This window comes from Corvus moneduloides, chromosome 24 (genome assembly GCF_009650955.1).
Source record: "Corvus moneduloides isolate bCorMon1 chromosome 24, bCorMon1.pri, whole genome shotgun sequence".
Taxonomy (NCBI): Eukaryota; Metazoa; Chordata; class Aves; order Passeriformes; family Corvidae; genus Corvus; species Corvus moneduloides.
The window spans coordinates 2,696,781-2,713,645 of NC_045499.1; the positions used below are offsets into that span (position 1 = coordinate 2,696,781).

At 53.5% G+C, this 16,865-nt stretch overlaps 1 protein-coding gene across 1 annotated transcript; it reads right to left on the bottom strand.

The window, feature by feature from the left end:
- Nucleotides 1-276: 276 nt before the first annotated feature.
- Nucleotides 277-15,792, bottom strand: LOC116455352 (potassium voltage-gated channel subfamily A member 3-like). The gene is made up of 2 exons (XM_032133128.1): nt 12,467-15,792; nt 277-3,605 (listed from the first exon to the last, which is right to left on the bottom strand). Exon 1 carries the CDS (start codon nt 15,743-15,745, stop codon nt 13,991-13,993), a length of 1,755 nt encoding a protein of 584 aa, XP_031989019.1. The 5' UTR covers nt 15,746-15,792; the 3' UTR covers nt 277-3,605; nt 12,467-13,990.
- Nucleotides 15,793-16,865: the final 1,073 nt, after the last annotated feature.

The window sequence follows — 16,865 nt, forward strand, 5'->3', positions numbered from 1 at the left end:
CACGGAGCGCCAGAACGTACAACACCGAGGGGAGGTGGCATTTGGCAAGATTGTCATCATCGGTGTGAGACGGCCGGGGGGTGGCTGGGACCCACCAACCCCACCGGGTGAAGGGATATGGTTTTTCCCACCACTTTAATAATCAAAATACAGTTTTGAGCCCTAACAGAGAGACGCTGTAACAAGTGGCTACCGGAAACAGATGAGGTATCATTATGTTACAGACACACACACACACACACACACGCCATAAAAAAGCTCTCTGTAACACCGGTGAAAAATAAAAATCACTTTAGTACTGATACATTCTATCCCCCATTTTAAGGGCTACTAGATCATGTTCCAAAAGAAACTAAATATAACACCTTTGGGACCAGGGCTTCCCAAGATCCAGCTCTGTGCTGCAATCCAGAAAATCAATTCTCCTCCTGTTAATGTGCCCTTACCTCTGCGGGCAGCCTGGGCCCCCCTCCTCTCATGGGGGCCTGAGGCTGTTTGCAGCCCAAACCCATCAGCGCGGCGGAAAAGTGGGTTTGGGGTCAGTCTCTCACGATTTCAGAGCTGCTAAAGCTTTGTTCAGTCTCCTCTGCAGGCTCCAGAGCACACTGCGAACCTGTCACGCTGCAGGGAGGCTGCAAACAAATGCGTTTTGCAGCTCCTTAGGGGTTCGGGAGGTGAGACGTCCCAAAAAAGCCCTGCTCCATCTCCCCCAGCCTGCCGGCAGCTTCCTCCAATGGGGAAGAGCGAGCGCTTGGGAGTTCCCAGCGACGGGAACGGCTCAGCCTCAGCCCCGAACACCGGGCACTTTTCCCGGTCTCCTTACAAGGGTCGTTTAAGGTCTCCGAGATGTTCATGGTCCGAGCAGTAATTCATTTCCGTGCTGGGGTGGGGCAGGCAGGGGGACACCGCTGCTCTGTGCGGGGACAGGGGAGGGGCGCCTGGAGGGCGTTTGGCTGTGCCAGGGGCACAAACGAGCCCCGCTCAGAGCGCCCCGGCTGCTGCCACAGCCGCAGGGATTTGCCGGCGGAGCAATTTGCTGGAAGATCCCATGGAGAAGCTCCCTCTCCCCGCCCCCACCACGGGCTGGCCTCCGGGCAGGGCACGGCCAAACCAGGTTAATGAGAGCCGCTGCCTAATTAGCTCTAATTTGTGCAGGCGGCTTTCGCACCGCATCGATTTCACACCGCGGGTGGTTTCACCTCCGCGGTTCCCCGGCATCCCTGTCGAGCCTTGGCACCTCCTGCTCATCTCCGTGGGCTCAGGGACCTGCTCCATGTGCTGCTCCAGCAATCCCGGTCCCCGATCCCCATCTCCCTCTGCACCTCGCGCTGTTAAAGCCGTGACAGATCCAGGTGCCAGCAGCACCGGCCCTTTCTCCTCCGTTTGCCCACAGCTCCAGTGACCACAGGGGTTCTACCATGCTGGGAATAAATGCAAGAGGAGCAATGTCCCACTGAGAGCCAGATCCGTATCCGCTCTTCAGTCTCCAGCTGATTAAATTGGCTAAAACTGCTGGGTTTAACAACTTTTGCTTCTTTTCTCACCATCTCAGCCCATTCTGCCCAACCTGCACCTGTGTAGAGCGCCAGAGACTTCTGTGTTTGGGCCCCCCAAGCCCTTCTGCCATGAGCAAAGTCTCCACCACCAGTGGTGCACCTGCCATGGCAGGAGGAGGAATTCCAGCCAAGAAATCATCCGTGTTCAAAAAACAAACAGAATAAATGAGACCTCACCAAAGTCGACACATTCCTTGTAAGAATCACATCCTTTCCCAGCGTTAAGGGAATTTCTCAATCCAAATTTCAGCTGACGTTTGTGTGCAGGGTTCTTGTTCACCTTCAAAGCTCTCCTGCAAGACAGAAACATGGTGCAGTTGGCTGCTTTGCCTTGAGTATTCCCGAGTTTTCCCATTTCTGAGCCTTCCTTCCAGGGAGGGGTTGGTTTAAATTCATCCTCTCTGGGGCTGTGCCTCGAAGCACCCAACGTGTGTCTCCTGTGGATGTTCCATGTGAAAGGCAGGTAAAATCTCCCCTGGGGGAAGGATCCAGGTTTTGGAGCTTCCCTCTGGAAGAGTGGTCCTTGCTCCACCTTCCAGGTGTGTGCTGGGGACCTCAAGGCTTGTCCGTGGGCACCAATCAGCAGCATCAGCTCAAGGGTCTGTTTCACACACAATGATTTTGGTTCCTGTTGCCTCCCCCTGAGCTTCAGAGGAAGCTCTGGTTCACTTGGTTCTGTCCAGTCCAAATTAACATTCCCAAACCATTCCCAGGGAATTATTGCAATGCAGACAAAGAGGTTCCTGTGCTCATCCGAGTCCCTCCAACATCATTTTCACCCTTAAATCCAACGCTGTTCTGAGTTTCGCTCTGTTCCTCCGACGGAGGCTGTGCTGGGAGGGTTTCAATCTCCAAGCGGGGATGGAGGCAGCGTGAGGAGGTGGATGAGGCTGGGGAGGGGGAAAAGGGGGAGTCAGAAGCAGGAGAGACCATCAACCCCTTTGCCATTTGCATTTATCCCTTCACAGACCGTTTATCCCGTGGCACCAGGATAATATTGATCCATGCAGCCCTGGCAAAAGCAGTGAGGTTACAGAAAGCTCAGCTTTAAGAGCTTCCCAGCCCAGTACGGGCAACCCAGAGCTCTAAACCTGCCAGCAAGAACCTCAGTGTGCAAAATGAAACAGCAACAGGCAAAGGAGGGATGGAATTCTCGATTATTACGGAATTAGCAAGGCAACCCTATAATATTCCCACAATTCCGAAGTACTGTGGAAGTGCAGACAAGGGCAGAGAGGCTCTCATGGAATGAAGCAGGAGCATGGTCAGCCAAGAATTGGATTTTTAGACCTTTTCCACCTTGGAATTTCAATTTGTCCTTAGTTTTTCGTGGAGTGATCCTGATGGCAAGGCACAACTGTTCAACACCCTTTTCCTCAGCACCAGCAGAGATGTTCCTTCCTTAAATAAGGACTTAAAGTAAATCACAGCCTTTGGTACAGCACAGAGCTACTTATAAAGGGCATTTCCAGGAAAGTGAGAAAAATGGAACAGGAACGATTCCCGAAGAGCTGAGAACAGCCTGTGGCCTTCGCCAGGAAACAGCGACAGCAACCGAATTTCCCCCCACTCCCTCCCAACCCGAGCAAAACACTTGGGCTGAGTTTTAGCAGCTCTGCTTAACATTTCCTTTCTGGTTGCTTAATCTTTCAAGAGTTGGTTGTTGTTTTTTTTTTAAATAATAATAAAAAAAGACTGAAATAACATCCAAGTGATTTACACCTCTCCTCCTCCTTGTTCCTGGCTTTGCTCAGTCTCGTTATATTGCACATGAGTTGAAGATAATCTGGCTCCAAAGATGTTCCCTTCTACATAATGCACTTGTTAGAAAACACAGATGAAGTGGGAGACATCCCACATATAAATAGAAATGTATATATATGGAATATGAACTGGGTTTAGCTGGGGAGGACCGGCCCTCTGTCAGTCGGGTCTACGGCAGCGTCGGTCACCGTGTCCGGAATGTTTGGGATGTTTGTCCTTTCCTTGGAGGTGTTTTATTTCTCAACACAGTCCTGAAGGTCTTCGTTTCAAAACTTCTTCTGTGATCTGTTGGGCAGAGCAAAGAACCACTTTTATGCACAGGCTGCTTTGGAAACCAGGAACAGGTTCTTTCTTTTCTCAAGTAAAGTGGAAGAGATGTTGCACTTTGGTCCCCCCCTTGAGAAATTCCCATCTCCACTTCCCACGAATGAAAAGTGAAAATTTGCTATTTAAAATTCTTTAATGGACTGAATGCCACACAGTCTAAAGTGAGCTAAAGACAGGAAAAAGATTCATTAAATATATTCTGGTTATTAACTGTTATCTCACATTAACAGCAAGTTCCAAACCCAGAATAATTAGTGCCAAGTGGGTTTTCCTTGTGTTTTTATCTTAATCAAGCTGGGTTTGTTCTGACCTGATGTAATTCATGAGATATTGAGCAACTGGTTGATTTTATAAACCCAGCCCAGGTGATGCGAGGAGCCAGGGCTGATCCCACTCCCAGAGCTTGGACTGTGCAGTCGCTCCCACAGAGCACAAACCCCAAATCCCATTTGGATGTGGGTATGGGGGTGTCCAGCAAAGGGCCCACAAAATCCCCCAATCTCTGCAGTGCTGGAATTGCATCCTTAGCTCTACACTCGAGGGACTCAGCCTGACTCCTATTTTAACACAGGGAGATGCTCTGCTCTAAGACACTGAAATTTCTAGAATTTAATGCAACTGTTTTTATCCCACTCATTTTCCAAAAAATCCGTGCTCTGCCTTTAGTTCCCACCGTGGCAATTGGAGCACCCCAGCTCCCCAGAACAGGCTCTGGGAGCCGGGTGCTTCACCAGCAGCCGGTGATGAGGGAAAGGTTGGGAGGAGCCGCAGCCACAGCTCAGAGCCCGGCCTAAGGCACCGGGACCTGCCTGGTCCCCGCTCAGCCCCAAAATCAGCCTGTTTTCCCCAGAGGGAGAGGCAGGATGGAGACATGCCAGGTGGGATCCATGCACTGAGGAGGGAGAGACCCCCTCTCTGGATGCTGCAGGGATCAGGATGTAGGGATGGAGATGTTGCAGGGATGATGGGGATGCAGGGATGAAGCTGCAACAATAATGAGGATGTGGGAATGAAGTTGCAGGGATGATGAGGATGCAGGGATGATGAGGATGCAGGGAAGACATTGCAGGGATAATGGGGATGCAGGAATGATGATGTTGCAGGGATGATATGGATGCAGGGAGAATGATGTTGCAGCTATGATGAAATTGCAGATGAAGTTGCAGGGATGATGAGGATGTAGGGATGATGAGGATGTAGGGATGGTGATGTTGCAGAGATGAGGGTGCAGGGATAACGAGAATTTGGGGATGTAGTTGCAGGGATGATGAAGATGCAGCTATGATGAAATTGCAGAGATGGAGTTGCAGGGATGATGAGGATGCAGGGATGAAGCTGCAGGGATGACAGGGACGGAGGGATGGGGATGTTTTGGGGATGCTGAGAATGCATCTGCAGAGATGATGAGGATGTAGGGATGTAGCAATGATGCTACAGGGATGCTAAAATCCAGCAGAGAAAGGAAAGGGATGGGAATCCCTGCCAGGAGCAAAGATCCCCTTGCGAGGCAGTGCAGCACTGGGGAAATGAGCTTCCAGAGGGGCTCAGTGCTCCGAGCAAGGATCTCAGCCCAGGCAGTTGCTCAAGCACAGCTTATCCTGAAGTGCCAGCAGGACCATTCTGGGGCTTAAAGCTGACAGGGCTTTCTGCTTTATTGGACTGGGCTTGCTGGGGGATTAAACCCCTCCCACCTGCCAGCCGGGAAGGGCTCCAAACTGCCAGGATCCTCAAGGATCACTGGAGCATTACACACTCAGTAAATAAATAAATACACCAGCAAGACCCAAACAGCACCTTCAGCCCAGGAAATGCCACTGGGCAAGAAGGTGATGGTGGAGTTGGGACTCGCCAGATGAAGTGGTAAATAACGATTTTAATTGCCACCAGGCAAATAATGCAGTGCTTTGGGGTAACCTGGAGCCTTTCCAAGCTGTATCCTTGCTGGTGAAGAAAGAAATGCCAACTCCTCAGCCTAACAATGGTGTCATTTCTCTGAATCCAGCGAGAGCAGCAGTGGGAGTGAGAAGTCAGGAGCACTCAGGAGCTATCAGTGCTCCGGCTCCTGAAGGGATCCAGATGTCTTTCCATCGTACTGGGGAGAGGAAATCCTCTCCATCCCAAGAGAAATAGAGGATATTAAACAGCAGCCACAAAAATTAGATGTTTTTAAATTGGCTGAGCCAAATAACTTCTATCTAAACACTCAGAGCTGGCAAAGCAGCTCCTGGGAGTGCAAGTACTGAGCGTCTCCTGAGTCCTTCCAGAGGACTGGGAAACAGCTCCTGTTTGGGACAGTTTCTTAAGGGACAAACAAAGCGACCTGCAAAACCAACGGGTCTGGCCATCTGTCACTGATCTGGAACACTGTGCTGGAATGGCTGAGAGTCTTCAGACAGAATTAAAGAGGAAGATTTAATTGATGCCAATCAATGCAGCGTTAGGGAAAACAGATCTTATCAAATTAACTGATATCTCTGACTGAGTGCCACGCTTGGCTGATAAAGGTGTTGTGTAAAGCTCTCCTCAAGGGAATTGCGTGGCTGTTGGGTTAAGAAAACCAAAAAAGCCAAATTCCCAGGAGATCTCCCAAGTGAGAAACCCAGCTGGACCCAGGGCGTGTTCCCCACTCGCTCCTCCTCGGGCTCGCTGGGTTTTTTCAGAGCATCTTCCAACCAGGACGGGAGAAAGATCCCTGAAAATTTCCAGCCCCAGGACAGAACAGCCCAGGCTTGTTTCTGATGCTGCACAAAGAAGATTTCCTGCCTTAATTCCGAAGGATTTAAAGTGTGGAATATCATTCAGGCCCCTGCACCCACCGAGGCACGGGCAGAGGTGGAAAACCCCTCAAGCCTGCAGTGCCACATCCAGTTCACAGCGACTCCTTCCTCACCCCCCCTGCAAACTCAAACTCTCAGCAGCCAGGGCCATTTTAAGCCCAAATTTCTTGTGTCTGGTTTCTGACCTGCTGCAACAGCGTGAGGTTAAATTGCACAGGAGACACAGTGGCAGCTTCAAGCAGAGACCAGCAAGGAGGGAGAAGAGGGTTCTCAACCCTAAATGCACAGAGATTTCAGGAGAAATGGGCTGGAAGGGTGGAAAAGGGAAGATGCAGAGTGAAGAAATCACGGGAAAGGAGGATGTTGATGGGGAGCCGAAGGCAGAGCTGGCAGTTTGGGAAGCTGTGTGAAATCTCAGGCTTCCCTCCAGCCAAGGGAGGGATTACTGGGATTACTGGGGGACCCAGGACAGAGTCTGTAGGCTTGTCCAGCCTCAAGAAAGCTGAATCCCATAAAACCTTTGGAGGAGTCCTCGCTTCTTGCTCTGTGTTTCAAAACTGCCCCTTCCTTCCACGGAGTTTCATTGCAAACGCTTCCCGAGGCTGCTCGGTGCCGTGTACAGATGGGGAAACTGAGGCACGGAGGAGCCAACCTGCCCAAAGCCAGGGAGCAAACCCCACAGGTCTGGGAGCAGGGACGCATTTCCCTGGATTTGCAACCCAAACCCCCTGAACAGCTCAGCATCACCCCCCACCCGCTCTGCACGCGGCTCCGTCCTTGCACCAAGCCCGAGGGCAAACTCAGCTCTCTGCAAATGCAGGAAACACTTTGCAAAGTGTGTGTTCATCCCATCCGTCCCCCATCCCAACCTTTAGCTTCACCCCAAGCACAGACCCTGCTGCAGCCGCCCCGATCCCGCTGCCACGGTCGAGCCTTTGGTGCTTCCACCACTGAGCAGACCACGATAAAACCCTAAAGGATTTTCCTTTTCTATGCATGGTGGTGCTTTGGGGGAAGCAAAGCAAAGCAGCTGGTGCTGGTCAGCCTCAAAATAAACCCGACTGCACTTTGCAGCCTTGGTGGGGCGAGTGGAGGGGGCCACGGGCTCATCTTCCCTCACAAGCCACACATCCAACCCCAGCCCGCCCAGCCAGGGTGTTCAGAAATGCTAAAAATGAAGTGCAACCACTGGAGCAAAGCAAGAGAGCTTCAACACGCTCAGAAAAGCATCGAAATTACGAGTCTCAAGGAAATGAATCATTCCCAAACAAACCCAGCAGCGCCTGCTGCCGTCGGCGCGGCTGAGCCGGGGGTCTCGCAATGAGTGTGCAGAGCCAGCAGGGAACGGCTGCTGCCGCTCTGAGCAGGGAAGAGCAGTGATCAGGGAGCATCCCGGCTCCTCCTGACTCCAGCGAGAAGCTGAAGGAGATGGGAGACATGTTCTAATTTATTTGAGCATGTCTTGGTTCATAAGGAGGAGAAAAGTGACGGTGCCCTGCGGGGAGGTTCATGCGGGGAGGTTTCCCTGCCCGGCTGCCGAGCATCCTCAGCACGGAAAATTCAGGCTCTGAGCGGTGATGAGACACAGGCGGACCCTGAACCCCGCGGGTGTCAGAGCAGCACCTGAATCCCGGGAGGAAAAGCACAGAGAGGCTCACGGGGCTTGTGTTTGTGGCTGAGTTTTGCCAGAAACGGCGATAAAAGGGCTCCGGCTGTGAGGGTGGTGTGGGACTCCGCACACATCCCCCTTCCACACACAGGTTGCTTCTCAGGAGCAAAAACTGGGATTCCCTGAGTGACAAAGAGCAGGAGCCCCGACGCCTTCCCAGAGCGGAGCAGCCAACACGCGGCCATCGGGGGGACAAACATCTCTGGGGCAGGGACACCGTCACTCACTGGCCTGTTCGGGGAGCCAAGCACGGGAGTCAAAGGTCTCGGTTGGACCCCAAGCTCAAGCACAGCAGAGCTGGGAGAGCTTTGGCTGGAGCAAGAGCTGGGAGGGGCTGGGAGATGAGGCTGGGGCTGTTCTGCAGGGATCCCCCGGCAGCGAATGTGTCCCTGCCAGGGGATGGCTCTTCCCTAAGGCATGGCTGGGGCTGGATCCTCCTCCTGGTGCCAGTCTGACCTAAGTCTTCACCCCCCTTGAAATGGATCAAGCAGCCTCCACTGCTGGACAAGTGATTCCCAGATGGGACGAGGCACCTCAGGGCACCCAAAATATCCCCCAAACGTCCTCGTCAAAGTGGTGACGGCCACAGCCCCAGGACTGTTTCCAAGGAAAAGAAGCACATGGCTCCATCCCTCGGTGCTCAGTGCCCAACTCCCAGCTCTGGCACGGGCAGAGGGCTGATGCCACCCTGCACCCACCGGGATTGCCTGGACCTCAGCCATGCAAGCAGCACCCAGGGAAACGGGGAAAGGCAGCAACATCCCATCCTTAACACATCCTGCAGCTGTACGACAGCCCCAAAGCCGAGCCGAGAGCCCCATTCCTGCACCCACATTGGGGAGGGTGCAGGGGAGCAGCGCCGGCTCCAGAGGAGTGAGACGGTTCCTTGGGTATGGCCCTGCCCACAGCCCCCTGTAACCACCGGATCGTCAAATGCTTTGGGTTGGAAGGGACCTCAACGGTCATCTATGACAAAGGTCATACAACATCCAGAAATCCCCTATTTCCCTGCTCCCATACGACCGCCCTGGCACGAGGACGCCGGGGCATTGAGCTCTCCTCCCAGGCACACACAGAACTGAGACCGGAGGGCAAAATAAGTCGCAGTTAAACCCTGCTTGCCTGTTTGCACTGCCAGGTTTGCAGCCTACCCAGAGATCGTTTGTTAAAGCGTTTAAAAATAGGGAAAACCAAGCCTTGCTTCCACCCGGCGGCGGTGGAGCCTCCGTGTGCCCGCACCAAGATATGCATATTTTAAAAGCTTGGCAGGAGAGGGCTCCAAACTACACAATTAAACGGATTTTACACACAACGCTCCCCGTACACACCAACCACTGCCAAACACCCTTTCCTTGTGCTACATCCCTGCAGGAGAGACCCCTTTGGAGCAATGACCCTGGCTGGCTCCTTCCACTCTGCCGGGGAAAGCACTTGTCTGCCCTTTGCCGCTGCTTAATTGCCCATAAACTGGGGATTAAAACCAAAAACGGCTCCTTTTGTCAAGGGATAGAACAGGAACAATTGCCTGGGAAGAAATTTAACCCTCCTGGAGGAAAGAGATATCTCCAGCCCTTGTCTGTGTCCACACGTGGGGTGGGATGGATACTGCTCCGCTCCGGCCACCCCAAGCACCCGAAGGGCATCTATTGTGCTGGAGAACAACAGAACCTTTTGAAGGAGTTCAGGCCTGAAAACACACAAAAAAGAGGGCAAAGGAGCAGGAGAAAAAGGTGACGGTGTCAAAGTACCGAGTGGAGGGGCCAGGGTTGCGGCCGCTGCGTGTCCCTGCACCCCCAGCACCAAGGACGTGTTTCAATGCGGCACCGAGGGCTGAAATAGGGGAACAAGTCCCAAAATACAGGCAGAGGGAAAGGGAAACTGATAGGGGGGCTGTGAAGCAGAAAACAGGAGGTACAAGGCTCTACGGCACCCAGTGCCCCTGGGTGGGGGCTGGAACAAGATGCTCTTTAAGGCTCTTTTCAACCCAAAGCTTTCTGAAATCAACTGAGGGCATCCGTGCAGGCAGCTCCAGCCTCCCAGGGCTGCATCCCTGGGGTGGGAGCTGCCTCTTCCATCCTTGTTGCCATCCTTCAGTGTCCCTGTGTCTCTCAGGTGACAGGGATGAAGGACAAGGGACGGGGGTGTGGCAGGGAGGACGTGGAGACCACACGGGGATTGCCAAGCGCTGCGGGGACCCTGTGCTCGCTCTGGGGGTACTGGGAGCCGTCAGCCAGGAGCTGGAGGTAATGCCCTTTCCTCCGTTTAATGGAATAAGCCGAGTCTAGGCAAGCCCTTTGCCTCGCAGACAGCAGCTCCACTAATGCTAATCCCCTAATGCTGCCCCTCTAAGCACATTAGGGACTGGCGACTCCAAGGCTCCTCTGTAACTCCCCAGTGGCTGCTGAGACACTGCCGTGTCCTGATGGGGCACACGGCAGGAGAGCAGAGCCACTTAAGTAACAGCTGGCTGGGGAGAGCCCGGCGTTTCAGGGATCTCTCCAATTCCTGGCACAACATGTGCAGCAGCCAGTTCCAGAGAAGCCGTCAGACCACGGAACAGAAGGTGTTTATCAGAGTCACTGAATGGTTTGGGTTGGAACGGATCTTAAAGACCATCCCGTTCCAGCTCCCAGCCATGGGACACCTTCCTCGAGAGCAGGTGGCTCAGGTGGCTCAGTTTCTCTCACTGAATGGTACCCATGAGACAGCAGAGAGGGAAGATGCAGAGAAACAGGGCAGAACATCCAAAGGATATCACCAGTTCTCCACTTTCAATTTTTGGGGTGCATCTAAAAGACAGAGCATCAGTGAATTTGTGTTTTTCAGCGATATCGCTCAGTACTGAAAAGTATTTTTTTGAACATCAAAAAGGGGAAAATTTAGGTCAGATATATGGAAGAAATCCTCCCCTGTGAGGGTGGGGAGGCCCTGGCACAGGGTGCCCAGAGAAGCTGTGGCTGCCCCTGGATCCCTGGCAGAGTCCAAGGCCAGGCTGGACGGGGCTTGGAGCAGCCCGGAACAGTGGGAGGTGTCCCTGCCCATGGCAGGGGTGGCACTGGATCGTCCTTAAGGTCTTCCCACCCAAACCATTCTGGGATTCTACCAGAGCAAAGCTGCCTTTTACCCTAGTGGATGAAGTGGTTTTCTTGTCACCTCTCCCATAAAGCATCCTTTGCTGTCAATAAAATCCCTTTGAAACTACTCTGCTCCTACAAAACCAGGCAGGGAGGAGTCAGGAAAACAAACCAACAACCTGCAAGGCCTCTGCTTATTTAAGATGACAGAGAAACTGAAAATTGTTCCTGTGCCATTTCCAGGAGAACATGTGGTTTCCGTACCCTGTGCAGCTGCCACGGGGAAAACACCAACCCAGAACTCATCTGCAACTCTCCTGACTGAGATGTTTCCACTGCTCTTAAACTCAAACCTTCCTTTTAGGAATAGGTGTGTGGGAAAGCTTTAACAACAATAAAATTTAATAACAATAAAAGAGAATAACAATAAAAAGTGAGAGCTCATAGGCAGAAATGACATTTTAGCCCACTGGCAGCCTGGGGAAAAGCCGCACTGAGATGTTCCCAGTTATCCTAGACAAGGAATCCCAGTGACCCTGGACAAGGGATCTCAGGTTTGTACCTTCCCATGATGTTCCAGAGCATCTCCCTGATAAAGATCATCTCTTGGACCCTCAGCTGATGAAACCTCTGGTAGCTCCTATAAAACCATCCCACCCCAGCAGCCAAGGAGAGGCTCTGATGTTTTTCTTGGGTTTATTGACTGTGGCTAAGGGAGAGTGCTACAAACCATCCAGATCCTTCTAAGTCTGGGAAAAATCCCAGCTAAACTCCGATTTTGGCATGGCTGGCATCTCTCAGGACAAGCCCCCTCTCCACAGCCTTGGGAAAGGTGTGACTTGCAGAGGCTGGGGCCAAATCTCTCTTTGCTGTAGGTATTTAACAGCATCCCTGTTCCGTGTGCTACCTCGGAGGAATTTGGCTTTTCTTAACCCAAAATCCAGCAAAATTGAGCAGAGCTGGAGCCAAAGCTCTCAAGGCCAAGCTGCCTTTGGCCTTCACCAATGGCAGGGGCTGGATGGGAGCACTAAACCACGGAAATCACCTTTTTAGCACAGAAGTGAAGCAATCCAGCTGCACAGAAGCAGCAGGGTTTTCCTCCTCCCACAGCACTAAAAAGCAAATTCAATCAGAGGAGCTACAGGATTTGATCCCACTTTATCTAACGTGTATAAAAATACCCGAGAACGGCAGGATAAGCTGGAGAATAAAAGTAAGCAGTGAAAAGCATGGGGTTTGTCCAAAAAAAACCAACATTACTTTATGGCTCCATTGAACTCTCCTCCGTGCAAAGCTCACCTGATCCTGTCAGATGTCCCATGGCCCCTGGCGCACACGTGAAGATGAAGCCGGTGATTTTTCCCGGCGGGATTTTTGGTTATTTTTCAATCCTGTTTTTTATTGTCCCCCTTGTTTCACAAAGCTGCCGAGGCTCCCCGGCCAAGCTTCCTGGCAGCTGATCGGCACCAGTTCCCCCAGGGTTTGGGGTCGTTCTCGGTGGAGCAGGATGAACCTCCATCCCCGGATTTTAGTGCCAAGGTGAGGGACAGGTGGATCCGGGAGTGCTTATTGCCTGTGGACGCTTTGTTGGGCACATGGGAGGAGCAGCGGGGCAGGGACCAGGAAGGGGGTGCCGAGCCACGATGTCTTGTGGGATGGAGGAGCTGGAACCATCTGGAAAGGTTTTTTTGCAGGAAGAGCAAGGACCAAGGGGGATGGGAGAAGGGATGCCATGACAACCTTTGGGGGTTTCCCAGGAAACCATGGTCACCATGGCAACTGCATCACTCCGGTTGGAATTAGTGACTTCCGCTGGAAGGCGTGTTCGCCACTTTAATCTTCTGCTGATAAGCGGCTGCATGTCTTCCAAAGGCTTTGCAAAAAGAGGAGGAAATATCCCTTTGTCTCTGGCTGGGTGGGCTGGAGGCTCCCAGCCATGGCCAGGAGCCCGTCACGGATCCTGCTCCACGCCGACATCGCTCCCTGCGCCAGCGGCTCCCGAAACCATTCCAGTCTGCCTCTCCCCTCCCTCCCCCCGCACACATCCCTGCTGCACGGCCACAAACTTGACATTGGAGGAAATAATTCCATCAGGTTACAGGGGAAGGGAATTCAGAATAGAAAACGAGGGCTTAGGGAGTTTTTTTTCTATTTAAATCAGCATTGATTGCACTCGGTCTCTGACCAGATTAGAATTTCATAAATGATCTAACGGGGAGAAAAAGGGAATCTGGGATGTGCCTGTAATGGCACATCACATGTTTCAATATTAAGCATCATTTAACGATGTGGTAACAGAGACTCTCTGCAGAATTAAATGGTTATTTCCTCCCAGCCCCCTCCCAGTACGCTCTGCCTCATGTTTTCCTCCTTCCTCCACCCAATCCGGGTTTGTTAATCCAACAAGTGATCTTACGTGATGGAAGGGAGATCGGCTACAAGCTGCCCTTAGGGAAAGAGGGGGGAAATTCGGGAGCAAAGCAAGAGGTTCCCCAAAAGCCCAAAAAGCAAAGCAGCCCTGCAACACGTTGCAGAACAAACACCTGTTCTGACAGTGAGTGTGGTTTGTCTTCATCTTCCTTCTCTTTACCCTTTGGCTGTCCTTTTCCTCGGAGAATTTTAAATCCTTTTACTTTTGGATCTTTAGAAAGGAAGGATCTAAAAAAATAAAGGTATAAAAACGAGGGCACACACAGACCGACGATGGTGCATGTTCCACACAACACCGACACACAGTCACTTTGCATTATTATTGGTATTGTCATTGGTATTGTTTCACCGCATCCTCAGATTTTGTTGCTGTTCGTTTGGTTTGGGTTTGTTTTAAACATCCGTAAAGATCTTTTTGATGTTCACACAGTTGGGATTGTTTGTGGTTGTGCAGTTGCCTGCTTTAAAGGCAGCCTGTTTGAATGCACTGTGGTTGATCGCCCCTTCCTCAATCACCATGTACTCGGACTTGCTGAGGGTGGAATTGCTGCGAGCCTTCTTCATCTCCTCGCTGGACGAGAGGTGCTGGCAGCTCCCGACATGCATGTACTGGGCTTGTTCCTCACCTTCCGTCTCCCGGTGGTAGAAATAGTTGAAATTGGAGACGATGACGGGCACGGGCAAAGCGATGGTCAGCACCCCCGCGATGGCGCACAGAGACCCCACAATCTTGCCCCCAATGGTGATGGGGTGCATGTCCCCATAGCCCACGGTGGTCATGGTCACCACGGCCCACCAGAAGGCATCGGGGATGCTACTGAACCCCGAGCTGGGATCATCGGCTTCCGCGAAGTAAACGGCGCTGGAGAAGAGGATGACGCCGATGAAGAGGAAGAAGATGAGCAAGCCCAGCTCCCGCATGCTGGCCTTGAGGGTCTGCCCCAGGATCTGCAACCCCTTGGAGTGCCGGGAGAGCTTGAAGATGCGGAAGACCCTGACGAGGCGGATGACTCTGAGGATGGCCAAGGACATGGCTTGCTGGCCGTTGCCTTGCCGCTCAGCCAGCTCCGTGCCCAGCGTGATGAAGTAGGGGATGATGGCCACAATGTCAATGATGTTCATGATGTTCTTGGAGAAGGTGGCCTTGCTGGGGCAGGCAAAGAAACGGACCAGCAGCTCGAAGGAGAACCAGATGATGCACAAAGTCTCCACCACAAAGAAAGGGTCGGTGAAGGATGACACCATGGAAACAGCCGAGGATGAGGAGTTGGTGAAGGCATCAGGTGGGAGAGGGCCACTGCCTGTCCCAAAGGGCCCTCCAGTTCCCTCATAGTCATGGTCATCCCTGAATTCAGGCAGGGTCTCCAGACAGAAGATGACGATAGAGATAAGGATGACCAGGACAGAGACAATGGCAATGCCTCGGGCCGGCCCAGAGCTCTCGGGGTACTCAAAGAGGAGCCACACCTGGCGCTGAAACTCCTTCTCGGGAAGCGGCCGCTGCTCCTCCCGAATGAAACCCTCGTCCTCCCGAAACTTCTCCATGGCCTCCTCCCCCAGCTGGTAGAAGCGGATCTCCTCGGAGAAGATGTCGATGGGGACGTTGACGGGACGCCGGATGCGCCCTCCCGACTGGTAGTAGTAGAGGATGGCGTCGAAGCTGGGACGGTTACGGTCGAAGAAATACTCATTGCGCAGGGGGTCGAAGTAGCGCATCCTCTTCCGGGGGTCCCCCAGCAGCGTCTCGGGGAACTGTGCCAGGGTCTTGAGCTGGGTCTCGAAGCGCAGCCCCGAGATGTTGATCACCACGCGCTCGCAGCACTCGTGCTCCCCCGCGCCCGCGGGCTGCCCGGCGGGCACGGCCGGCGCCGGGGGCTGATCGTAGCGGTCCCCCCCGAGCAGCGCAGGGGGATGCTGGGGCTCCTCCAGCAAAGGGTCGCCGCCGCCGCCGCCTCCCACCACGGTCATGCTGCTTTCCTCCCCTTCTTCGCCCTCTTCCTCCTGCTGCTCGGGCGCCGGCTGGGGGGCGGCGGGGGGCGGCTGCTCGGTGTAGCCCAGGTTGTGGTGGCTGCTGCTCGAGCCGCCCCGCGGCTGCCGGCCGGCGGAGGAGGCGGCCGGAGAGTAGAGCAAGCTCCGGCGCTCGTCCATAAAGGTGTGGGGCGGAAAGGGGGGGGGGGGGGGGGGAGGGAGGATCGGAGAGGCGGCAGCCGAAGCCTCTTCTTCCTCCTCTTCCTCCTCTTCCTCCTCCTCCGGGCGGAGAGGGAGCAACAGCCGCCCAACTCCTCCAGCGGCTGCCGCTGCTCTGAAGAGCTGAGGCTCTTCTCAAAAAATCCGCCCCCAGCCCTGGCACCGCCTCACTCAGTCACCGCTCTCGGAGACACCCACCAGCCCCCCGGCCCTGCCCGCAGCCCCCCGCCAGCTGCGGGCACCCCCTCCCCTGCCCCTACCTGGGGGACCCCCATCCATCCCCCAGCCAGCGCCGAGGGGCTTCAGTCTCCTCCCGGGAGCATCCTTTGCTGCTCAGCGGGCTGCAAGCAGGGAGAGGGTTTTTTCCTGGCAGAACCGCTGCCTAGAAAGAGTTGTTCTGCCCTTCCCCAGGTGAAATGCAATTTTGACTCTGAATTTTGGGGTTTGCCGGTTGGTTTTCAGTCACGGTTTCACGCGGTGGGAGGCTGCGGGCAGTGGGAAGCCGACAGCGTGGCCAGAACCAACAGTTGTTTTGAATCAGCGTCTGGGTTAGGCTGGGGATTGTTTTTCTCTGCCTAGGAGAGCGTGTGCATGGGTGTGTGTGCACACATGTGTGTCTGTGTCTCTGTGTGTCCGTGTGCTTCCCCCTCCCCAAATAAACCCAGAAGTGAAGCTGAGCCAGCCCTCTACCAAGGAGGTTTCAGGCTGAACCCAAACCTGCATTTCAGACCTTCCATCAAGAAAGCCAAACCCCTTCAATTTCTATTTCTCCCTTCAGTTGATCTTTTTAAGTAAATAGTTCAATTGGGAGTAAAAGCAATATTTTCAGGCTAAAACCTCCTCTGCAGGAGCCCAGCCCTGGAAAACACCCCATGCCCAGAGATGTGCGTCAGGGACAACCTCTGATCTCTGCACCCCCAGCTCTGCCCCAGATCCCCATTTTTCCAACTCCCTCCAACAGCAGAAGCACTTTAATCCCCAGCCACGTGCCAAGGGGGGTTTAGGCAATTCAGGGAGCTCCCAGCTTGGGAAAAGTAACAGAATGGGTTGGGTTGAAAGGGATTTTGAAGCTCATCTCCTT

What these genes read in the sequence shown, in the direction of transcription:
- LOC116455352 (XM_032133128.1), bottom strand. Translation starts at nt 15,745, where the DNA reads ATGGACGAGCGCCGGAGCTTGCTCTACTCTCCGGCCGCCTCCTCCGCC.